Source organism: Poecile atricapillus, chromosome 6 (genome assembly GCF_030490865.1).
Source record: "Poecile atricapillus isolate bPoeAtr1 chromosome 6, bPoeAtr1.hap1, whole genome shotgun sequence".
NCBI classification, from domain to species: domain Eukaryota; kingdom Metazoa; phylum Chordata; class Aves; order Passeriformes; family Paridae; genus Poecile; species Poecile atricapillus.
The window spans coordinates 21,437,687-21,449,362 of record NC_081254.1 but is presented as its reverse complement, the minus strand read 5'-3'; the positions used below and the strand labels follow the sequence as shown (position 1 = coordinate 21,449,362).

Below are 11,676 nucleotides of genomic sequence, written 5' to 3'. Positions count from 1 at the left end.
ATGGATTCTAACCCATCACAGACCAGAGGGGATCATAACAATCTTTTAACTGAACATTTTCACAACCTTCAAAGACTTCTCTGTGAATCTTGTACAACAGCCAATACCTTTTTTACTACCCTGAAGTCTGTGGGCAATATTTATTATACAAGCAAAATGCTAAGCTTTTAAAGAGACTTTTTAGAAAAATTGAGCAGCTGTTTAGCTGGCCAAAAACATTTATTAATTGTTTTTATCAAAATCTTTAATGACAGCAAGGTGTTTGTTTAAAAAGAACTTCCCTGTTATAAATGACTGCTCTTCCAGTTTCTCATTCTGCTTCTTGGATGTTACTGTGAAGTCCTGGACCTCTCTTGTTTGAACACATGATCCTCCTGCCAGAGGATGTCTATTGTGGGCACACTCTCTCTGTATTTTAGCAACTCTCCTGAAGTTTTAAAGTGTTTATCTTACACAGCTGAAAGTCTCCTCCTGTTTCATGAGCTCTGCACTGGAATGCAGTGGAAGAGACCCAGGGCCTGTGGCCACCCAGATTAGAGTTTTTTGTATGAAGGTCCCTATATGGTTTTGTTCAAGACTTCAGCTCTGTCTCTGTCTGTCTCTGCTCCTTGTTTGGGAGGCTAGTGGGAGGAGAAGAGCTGAAGGGGCTATATAACCTCTGAGGTTTCAGATACAGAGTGTACCACCCTAGAGCAGCCATCCCCAGCCAAGCGCTGTCAGGGTAAGTGGCACGGAACCAATGGAATGATTTACAGGTTGCTGGAGGATTTCAATTAAATAATGTCCAAGTGGAAGCTATTCAGGAGGATGTACTGCTGTGCTGTAATTTACTTAAGAGACTTATTAGAATTGAGCTGATAAAATACTAGTAGTATCTATACTGAGTTGTCTTTATTCTGTATTCTGAACTGAAAGGAAAGTTCTACCCTAATAATTTTGCTGATACTATCAGCACTTCAGCAGCTGTATAAAGAAATGTTTTGTGTAATGCCACTGCTGGAATTGCAGATATGCTCTGGTTTAAATGAACCTGTGTGACGTTGGGGAGTTAGTTTGGGACAGAGTTCCTGATGGGGCATGTAGTAGTGTTTCTTAGTGGATTTGCTTCAGAGCTTTTGATTGAGTGTGAGGTGAAAGAGTGTTTTGTGGAATGTGACTGCAAACAGAGCTGGAAGTTTGCAAATCAGCAGTGTCTAATAGGATAAAATGAGGATGCATGTGTATTCATCCCTGTCTCTATGTATATGAAACTACTGTTCTGTAAAATGCCAAACCTTCATTAACGAACAGGCTATACGAAGCACCTGTGGAGCTGAGCTCTCTATATAATTTATTGTGAAGATTGGTGAGGTGATTGATTATATTTGCTTGTAAAACAGGGAGAAGAAAGAGGCTAAAGACTGTTTACTTGGGACAAAAATTGCCTTTCTTCCACAGTACTCAGTGACATTTGCCGCTCTAAGATCTTGCTACTGCCTGCCGTGGCAGTTCTGAGTTGTAACTCAGTGGTTGGTAGCAGAGCCCTCTGTCTGATTTTTCAACTTTTTGTGCTTTATTACTAAATATGGTTTTCATTTAGAGTCCACTAAGCTCAGAAATGTAGCCTTTCCTGCCCTCTTCTTCCCCTCCCCCAAGTGATTTTTGGCATTGCATTAGCTGCATTAGTTTGAGCAACCCCCCTGACCTCAAACGCTGTTCCAAATACAGACGGCTGAAAAGCATATTTCCTAATTAGGAAATAGTTTGTCCAAACCAGTCTGTTCATTCATGTTAGATAATAGTTGTACTCCATTCAGTAAATATTTTAATATAAAGAGCCTGTTTCCCCAGGAGTTTAACAGATGAAAAAATTGCAACTTACGTTCCTTCCACAGTTATAATGACAGAATATCTGGAATACAAAGTTGGGATTTCCCTATCTTTGTCTTCTCCTGGGAGCTCTGCCCATGCAGGGCTGCAGCCATGTCTCGTGGCTGCCTGGCTGGGGAGAGACAGAGGATCTCAAATGAAGCATTTGGGAGAACTGTCTGTGCTTGTTCCATCCACTGTAGAGGCTAAACAGATTGTGGCTTCCCTTTCTCACTGGTCATGGCTCTTGCTGACCCCATTCTCATTTCTGCCTGCATTTCTGATTCCTGCATCAGAAGGTTTTGGAGACTGCATGTGGAGCCAGCTGGTCCATGGATGACAGCTGTCTCCCTTAGCTGTTAACACATTGCAATCTGTTGAACTCTGCATGGAAGCCTGGGCTTGGAGTGGGCCAAGTGATTCCCTACCACGCTATAAATTGTGTGCAAATAGTTCTTCTTGAGTCCTGGTATTCAGTGCTTGTTTCTGTAATTGACTTTAATACAAAGCCTTCAAAGCATTTTTATTACCCATATTATCTTCCTGTTGCCAGAGGAAGAAAACAGTTTCTTTTTACTGAGCCAAGGAGCCAACATAAATTGTCCTGTCACTCTACAAATGTAGTTTATTAGCTGCTTTGAAACGATGATAGAGAAGATGTTATGGCCTGTTTTTAAAATATACTGTCTCTGGCTTAATTTTAAAGGTGGGTTTATTTTTCTGAGTGATCAGTGGAGAACTGGAAAAGACTTGCTTCTCTTCCCCCCCCCCCCCGCCTTTTTTTTTTATTTGGAAAATTTCTACCTTTTTAAAAGGTTAAATGTAAACTTAATTGACCATCTTCACCAGTGGATTAATATCTGTATCAGGAAAACACCTCTGGTACATGCATAGCATTTAATGTAGTTAGTTTTTGGAAAGGCCAAGACTAGAAGGGGAAGCTGAAGTGGTCTTACCTTTAACAGCTATCCACATGTGTCAAGATTTTGTCAGGGTAGTAGAAAAGCAGGAGAAGTTGTGCTGAGTTCAATGCAAATGAAGCTTTGTTTTTGCAGCTGCCAGCCCAGTGTTCTCTTTTATCTCTCTCCCTGAACTGTGGATTTCTGTGACCAAATTTAGATAAACATTTGCTGCTCCCTGATCTCTCTGCCCGTGCTGCAGGGCTGGAAGTCTCCTCTGGAATTCCCTGGATAATCTCTAGTGCACACAGCCCTTTGGCAGACATGACTGAAACCTCTCACACTTTCAGAAAGAAGCCTGTTCCCTCCCATAGCCCCGCGGTCCTCGTGATTCCCAGAGCGGGCCCTTCCCCTCCTTACCTGTTCTCATGGCTTTAGTAGAGCCAGGGTGGCTCTGCCACCCGAGTGTGATTCTTGGTTTTGATTTAATTCTTCCCTGCTGTTTCCATAGGGCTGTTTTCTGTCTGGAAGGCCAGCAGACACTGCTGTAGAAGATGTGTGAGGAAGAGGACAGCACTGCCCTTGTTTGTGACAACGGGTCAGGGCTCTGTAAAGCCGGCTTCGCTGGAGATGATGCTCCAAGAGCAGTTTTCCCATCCATTGTGGGTCGTCCTAGGCACCAGGTGATGAACTGCTTTGGTTGTTCCTTACTGGGCTCGTAGAAGGCTTTGCTGCCCTGTCCCCAGCTCTTCAGCCAAGGCCATCTGTGTCTGGCGCTAGTCCAGCTTAGGATGATCTGTATAAGACGGTATTTCCAGGCAAAATGAGTCCAGCAATGCACTCACCTGAATCAAAGGAAGTCTCTTGCCTTGTGAAAGGAATCCTTTTAAAAATTTTCACTTCCTTCTATGCCATCTTTTCTCTGCCCCTTAATTTTGAATCACCCAGAGAACTTGGTGAGCAAAACTAGTTTAAAGAAACCCAACCCAAAATCCAAATAAGCCCAAACCAGGAACATCTGGAAATTCTGACTGCCCTTGAAGCTGATAATAGGTAATGTGTGGAAGACTAAAGGAGGAAGCAGAAGTTTTCAGTTAGTTTCCTCCTAACCTTTCTAATTTTATTCATTTAGCTGTATCAGAAATGGGTGCCTGTCTAGCCTTGAGTTTCTTTAGCTTAAAGGTTTACATTTGAGTATATGATGCATTCCACTATATTTTAATAATTTGAAAAATACATTTATTATCCAAGCTGTTAAATATAGGGAGTTTATGAGACAGCTCACCATTAGCATGAACTAGAGAAGCTTGTCTAGGTCACAACACACTAATCCAAGTAATTAGCAGATCTACCTAATTGCTTCTGTGTCACCCAAAGCCCTGGTGGAAAGAGACAAGCTCTTTGTAAGATGCAGCACTTTATATACCCAGAAAATGCATTTTAAGTTCTCCAGGATTAGAGAAATACCAGCTTTTCAGTATAGAAACCAGGACTGGAGGGCTAATTGAGGCCTCTGGGAACTACCATAATTTAACCAATATAGTTAAATGGAACTATATGGAACCAAGACATATAGTTACAGTGGAAACAAATACAGATTTCTAGAACGTTTCTTTCCTGATCATGTAGGATGGATCATCCCATTAAAAACTGCAAATCTGGGATGCCTGTTTTTAAGACATAGATTTAGAGATGCTAAGTTTTGGAATCTGTAATGACTTAAGTTCTGATAGGAGTAATATGCACTTAAAGGATCCTACTCGATGCTATTTTCTTTTCATTATTTCTGACTTTAATAGATATTTAATAGAGACTGGTGTATATCCAGACTAGTTTCCAGCTTCTGGTCCTTTAATAATTTCTACAGGATCCATGAAAATATCTGTAAAGAAGTCCACACAGTAGATTTAAACTGTCCATCCCTAATTACATTATTATGGCATTCAAATAGAGGGTTAAAGAACGTTGAAACTTAAGCTTTGGGAAATGTAAAGTGGGTATCACTCCATCTTGACCCTTAGATGGCATAATACCACTTTCTGCTTTTACTCCACTTTATTATCATTTAGCAGACTGTTCATCCCTAAATAATAACAAACATTAAAACAATTCTATTTTTCCACTTTATCTTGATGCATTTAATATTGTACTTGTTCTGTTTATTTAACTGTAATGGAAATATGTACTCCAAAGATTTAATAACCAAACATTTAATACTGGCAATTTAAGAGCAATACATAATTCTCCATTTGTTACTATTAGTGAACTATGTTGTAACTAGTATAAGTGAAAACGGGATTTATTTCATAGCTAATAATCTGTCTACTTTATGACACTTTTCTCTGAGAGACTAACACAATTTGTATTATTTTATAGGGTGTGATGGTTGGTATGGGTCAAAAAGACAGCTATGTGGGTGATGAGGCTCAAAGCAAGAGAGGAATCCTGACCCTGAAATACCCCATTGAGCATGGCATCATTACAAACTGGGACGACATGGAGAAGGTATTTCACCTTTGGAAAGCTGATGTGTACTACTGGTAAACAGAACTACTTGAACCAAATATTCACAGAATATCCATCAGATTTTTGATGAAAGTGTCATGCTATCCAGTATGGTTCAAGGAGAAGTTTATCAACAGCCAAGGTTAACATGCATCTAAAAGCTTGAGTATCAGTAGGGCCATATCAAAATTGTAATTAGGAGTTCTTTTACTCCAGCCTGATCTTTGCTAGTTACTGAGAAGGGGGCAGGAGGAGAGAGAAGGGAGGGAAGAAAGAAAAGGAATAGATCAATTTGCTAGTAAAAGATGGAATTTAAGTTAATCTCTTTCTGCAAAAATGCAAAGCATGTATGTGATTCTGATGTGAAGGACAGTGTTTATACACTTTAATGCTTGGAAGATTAGCAATATTGCAGTGCAATGCATCCATTTCAGAGCCAGTATTTGACTGAAAGGCTTCCAGAACTGTGTTTATTATCATAGTCTGTACAGATAGTATAATTTCTAAGATTCTAAAATGGTATCTCCACTTAATGTTGTTCCATGAAAATGGAACATTTGGAACAGTCTGGGCATCCCAACACACTGTGTGGAGTCACCCAGCACTTAATGAGTCTCAGTATTGTAGAATTTGCTTGAAAGCAAAATCTTTTAGATGCCAAACATATCAACCAGTCCCTAATCACCACCAGCTTGAAAACAAGCTTAGCAAAAACTTCTTGGCCTTCAAACTAAAATCTCTGGTTGTTTTACTTCTTACCAGAGTATGAACCTCCTCACTGTAGTCCACTTGGCCTCAGATTTTTACAGCTTGTAGGAACAAGTTGTGTGGAAGTGATATTTCAACCTCACAAATCATTTGTCTTCATTTCTTTCCATGAAATGTACATGGCTGGCCTGTACAAACCAAAAGATGAAACTGTCAAGAGACCCATTATCTACTAAACTCTGTATATGCTCTCTGAGTTGTCCCGGAACTTTCTCTTTCAGTCATTATTGAAATAGCATTGCTGGAGCCAAGTGTGTCCTGTTCTGTCTTTTCTACTGTAAGAGTACCATATTTGTTCTCCTTAACTTGTGTGTCCTTAAAGTAAGTCCTATATTTACTGCTGGTAGTACAGCCTGAGGACAGTGCTTTTCTTTGGAAGCGGAGGCCCTAAGAATGATTGCATGAGAAACATCACCAGCCTGTATCTGGAGCTGTAAGCAGAGTGCTGGAGCACAGTACCTGTCTGGGAGTGATGTTGAGCTGCTGACTGATGGTGTTCCTTTCCCTTGGCTTCTCTCATTATCCTCAGATCTGGCATCATTCTTTCTATAATGAGCTCCGGGTTGCGCCTGAAGAACACCCGACTCTGCTGACTGAAGCGCCGCTGAATCCCAAAGCCAACCGTGAGAAAATGACACAGGTAAGCTCACACTAAAGCTATGGAATAATCCAGCCTTTTCATTCAACAGGATGTGAATGTCATCATTCCAGCTAGTCATGCTGTCTGTCCAGAAGTCTGTCTCTCTCAGTTATAGAAGATGGAAAGTACATGGTGACCACCTGTCATATTTACATGTTATTACATATAGTTTAGAAAACCATTGTATCTGCTTTGAATGTGAGTATTCCAGTCTGTCCAAACTTTGTCATCTTCATCTGTTTTTATGCCCAGGCCAATTACAAAATTGTCTTTAATATGTGCATGTGTCTACATTAATATGGTAAAGATATAGGCCAAATACAGGGAGATATCTTACAGGACAATTATTTTTGGATTTAGACTTTGTATTTTCCTTTCTTGCTTTTACCAACTGTAGAGAAATATGAAAATTTCAGTAAATTTCTTCAACTAAGCTAAACCCTCTAGTGTTCAGACAACTTTTTAAATTGCATTTCAGATTATGTTTGAGACATTCAATGTGCCAGCCATGTATGTAGCTATCCAAGCCGTTCTGTCCCTCTATGCCTCTGGGCGTACCACAGGTAAGCCTCAGGGGAACGTGGCAAAGATGTTTGAAATAGTTCCGTGGGTATGATGGGAATGAACCGTGTGTTATCCTCTGGAAGGCATCGTGCTTGACTCGGGGGATGGTGTCACCCACAACGTGCCGATCTATGAAGGCTACGCCCTGCCACACGCCATCATGCGTCTGGACCTGGCTGGCCGGGACCTGACAGACTACCTCATGAAAATCCTGACGGAGCGCGGCTACTCCTTCGTGACCACCGGTAAGGACACGCTGCTGGCTGGGGAGAGTTGCTCATGTGCAGTGTTTCCACTGGCCTCAGAAGGACTACCAGTGGTTCTGCAGTTGAATAGCCACAAGAAGGTCTCCAACATGAAAATCCCTTGAAAGACTAGCAGAGGATTTTTTTTTTAAATATGGGGAGGGTGTTGGAGGAGGAAAGGGAACAACCAGTCAACATGTCTGGGTCCTTCCTGAATGCCATTTTAAAGATTGAATCCTCTTTACAGCGGAGCGTGAAATTGTCCGTGACATCAAGGAAAAGCTCTGTTACGTGGCCCTGGACTTTGAAAATGAGATGGCCACTGCTGCATCTTCCTCCTCTCTGGAAAAAAGCTATGAGCTTCCTGATGGTCAGGTGATCACTATTGGAAATGAACGCTTTCGGTGCCCAGAGACCCTCTTCCAGCCATCTTTCATTGGTAGGTTCAGTGGCTGTTCTGCCTTGGTAAACTGCACAGAAATACCAAGTCCCTACTTCTTTTTGCTTGTGCTCCATTACTGACTCACCCAGACCCAGACCATGAGTGTGTTCTAGCACCCATTATAAAACAATCTTTTAGAACAGGACTATTAATGTGGTGGGAAGAACTTCATGTTAAACAATTAGCCAAAATGCTTTCCCAAAATAACCCTGCAATGTTTATTCCTGCCTTCTGGCATTGGGCCTGTGCCACTTTGTATGTTTGAATGTGTTTGCCAGGAGTGGGAAGAGGTGGGAGGGGCAGGCAGGGAGCAAGACCTACTTTTATTTTTCCAAAAGACTGCTCCAAATCCTGAATCCACAGTTCATCGCCTTTTCGGACCAAAGCCAAGATGATGCCATGCTAATCAACATCCATGAAGGCAGATTTGCAACTAGGTCACACAGAAATCCAGTGTCAGTTCTGCCAATAGGCAGAATTTCAACTCAGAGATAAAGTAGTTGCATACCTAGAGGTATTAGGACATATTTTGAGTGTTCTTAATTTGAAAAGAAAAAAAAAACCAAAAGAGAAAAAAAAGAAAACAAATTATTCCAAGACCATATATGGAATTCTTAGGACAACTGAGATTGCCTGTGAAAGCCTAGTGGAAACTTTACTGTTGCACACCCCCAACTTTTTTTTTTTAAGGAGGAATTGTTGTGTGTAAAGGGGAGAGGAGGGCTGTACACCAAGGAACTCTTAAGCAAATAATGTAGGTAACTGCAGAACGACTTTCCTGATTTCCAAAGCTCTGAGCCTGATGTCTTCAAAAGAGTCACTAAACAGCACGCCAGTTCTGCATTAACAATTTTAAGCCTCTGTGTGGAGTTGCTTCCTCGGTTTTTTTCTGTACCTTCCCCAGGCATGGAGTCTGCTGGCATTCATGAAACCACTTACAACAGCATCATGAAATGTGACATAGACATCAGAAAGGATCTTTATGCCAACAACGTGCTGTCTGGAGGCACCACAATGTACCCCGGTATTGCAGACAGGATGCAGAAGGAAATAACTGCTCTGGCTCCTAGCACCATGAAGATCAAGGTATGTGTGGTGCAATCATTTGTAGACTATATGAGCTGGCATTTACAAAGTCCTCAAAGATCTAGTCAAACATGCAACACTTTACAAAGTAAGTGCTTTTAACATGTTTTGAACCACATCTGGATTATCTAGCAAATAATCACCAGCTGGTAACTTTGGTGCTGGAAGAAGAGAGCTTTCTCCCATTTCCTTGTTCATGTTGAATTCTGTCAAATGTCCTAATGTGGCCAAAGAACAGCATGAACCCAGAAGCATAAATTTTCTTCTGGGGCTGTATGTGACCTTCTTGAGCCCTTCTAGTCTGATGGACATGGGAGAGAAGAAATGCTGGTTTTGTCTTTGGCTTACAAGTTTGAAAGAGACCCTGACAAACTAATCTTTGTTCTGCTGCTTCAAATGTTCTGTTCTTTGCTTCACAAGCCTTTTATCAGCTATACCAAAAGAGGTACTCCATAGTTGATGAATTTTTCAAGCCCACCTGGACTGTCATTATGTGTTTCCAAAGCAATTATCTCCCCTTTCCTCATATGTGCCTGGGAGTACACCGATGCACCAGGGATAGGGGTCATTGAGAAGGCTGAGTCAGGCAGAGAATTTGAGGGAATAGATTTATACAACAAATTTTAAACTTTCCTGCTTGCAGCAATGGATAGCACTAGCACACAGATGCAGTGTTTTTGTTAAAATCACATATCACTGCTTTAGTATTTTTGTATCAAAATGTATTTTGTTGACAGTAGACAGTTGTACTTAACGCTTTTATTTCTTAAACAGATCATTGCTCCTCCTGAACGCAAGTACTCAGTCTGGATTGGAGGTTCTATCCTTGCTTCCCTCTCCACTTTCCAGCAGATGTGGATCAGCAAACAGGAATACGATGAAGCTGGCCCATCCATTGTTCACCGCAAATGCTTTTAAATTGCTTTTTCTTTATATGTCTCCTTAGTGTGAATGTATTCAGGGAAATGCATTCTTATATATAATTTCATTCCATAAATCCTTCATCGTAATTAATCTAACTAATTGGATACTGTGTATTTCTTAAAATAAATTTTAAATATGCTATGAAATTGCTGCTCCTATTTAAAACAAAAGCCGAGCTGTGCGTGTGGAGATGCCATTACAGCTGGCTTGAAGCTCCATCTTGTGACATGAATTTATTATTACACTGTACTGAGCTTAACAGAAATGGTGGTACCTTTAGCTTGATGATACCAATGCCAGAAGATGCTCACCTGTCAGGCTGCATGTTCTCAAAGTTTAAAGAAAAAAAATTTAATCTGCAGAGAGAACCAGCTCTGGTTCTTACAAAGTTCTAGGCAGTACCAAAGGAGCACAGCATCTGTTCAATATCAGGATGAGCATGAGCACACTGCTTTGCATCTGCTCTATCCAAAAATATTATCTATCCACATCACTTCCACTTCACAGCTGTTGAGCTGGAAAAGCTAATTTCTTACAGTGCATGGCCCAGGGGTGTATGATGTGTACCACAACAATTCTGTGTTTTCTTTAAAGAAATAAAACCTGTTCCTTTGGGAGCATATCTAAACACTAATAGTAGGTCAAACATATGACTTTCCTATTGTATGCCCTCAGGATGAGTGCAGCCTATTGTTTTTATTTTGTAATTTCTAGCAAAATCTAAAGGGTAATTAAGCTGGCTTAATATACTTTCTCTTCAGAACTTTTTTTTTAAGGGGGGGACCAATGTGTTCAAAGCAGCTAAAATAATATAGACAATTTTCTTTTTCTGTGATTTTTCTGATTCCATTTATAATCTTCAACACATCAGCTAGAAGTATATGCATAGAAGCTGAAGCCAGTAATACTGTCTTAGAAGTATATATATAGATGAATAAAGACTTCACTGAGACAGACCTGGAAAAGGTCACTTCTAAGGAACTTGCTGCAATCTGTATTCATTAGAGTTCAGGATAAAGGATGCTATTTATTTTCATTAACCTATTTTCCTCTCTCAACTCAATAGTTTACCTCACTTGCCTGTTACTTGTTATCTTTCAAACTGTAAGCTTTTTGCAACAGCACCTATTATTTGCCATGTCTTCATAACCCTGGGGTTCCAGATCTTGTCCAGCTTCTGACTGTTAGCACATGTTGCAAACCTCTTTGTACTAACCTTATTATTTAAAGTATAGGTCATCTAGGTTCTTGGAACAGTTACTAAATAAACTCTTGTAAAAGCAGATAACTTTGTATGGTTCTTCCTTCTAACTCTGTCTAGATCTTTTTATCTATCTCTATATAGATCCAGGGAATACTTTTCAGAATAAGAAATGTCTTTCAATTTAAAGTCTCTTCTGGTAGGTTGCTGGAGAAGACACAGTTCTCCAAGGGACTCTGTTGCATCCCTGCTATCCCAAAATGGTGAGGATCAGCTCTCAGGTAAAGTATTTGGGTATTTCTAAGTATTTTCTGCTTAATAGCTGAAACTTGAGCTATAGAAGTTGGACTGGAGAAAAGGATGAAAAAAAAAAATCAGAAAAACTGATGGATTTGCCGCTACTACATACAATTTAAATTTACCGAAGCTGTAAGAGATGTACGTAGCTGGAAGACACAAAAAGCCAACCACTGTTAAAAATATCTAGTTTTCAGAAGGTAACTAATGCAAACAAGTGACAAAAGAAACATTACTTATTTCAACACAGCTACTGT

At 40.3% G+C, this 11,676-nt stretch overlaps 1 protein-coding gene across 1 annotated transcript; it reads left to right on the top strand.

Moving 5' to 3' along the window:
- The first annotated feature begins 658 nt into the window (after positions 1 to 658).
- Positions 659 to 10,091, top strand: ACTA2 (actin alpha 2, smooth muscle). The gene is made up of 9 exons (XM_058841138.1): positions 659 to 721; positions 3,259 to 3,430; positions 5,124 to 5,252; positions 6,550 to 6,660; positions 7,139 to 7,223; positions 7,308 to 7,469; positions 7,717 to 7,908; positions 8,816 to 8,997; positions 9,772 to 10,091. Exons 2-9 carry the CDS (start codon positions 3,302 to 3,304, stop codon positions 9,913 to 9,915), a joined length of 1,134 nt encoding a protein of 377 aa, XP_058697121.1. The 5' UTR covers positions 659 to 721; positions 3,259 to 3,301; the 3' UTR covers positions 9,916 to 10,091.
- Positions 10,092 to 11,676: the final 1,585 nt, after the last annotated feature.

Excerpts from the sequence above, each read along its gene's own strand:
- ACTA2 (XM_058841138.1), top strand. The coding sequence starts at position 3,302 with ATGTGTGAGGAAGAGGACAGCACTGCCCTTGTTTGTGACAACGGGTCA. Across the intron at positions 6,661-7,138 it reads ACCGTGAGAAAATGACACAG|ATTATGTTTGAGACATTCAA; the intron begins GTAAGCTCACAC and ends ATTGCATTTCAG. Across the intron at positions 8,998-9,771 it reads CTAGCACCATGAAGATCAAG|ATCATTGCTCCTCCTGAACG; the intron begins GTATGTGTGGTG and ends TTTCTTAAACAG.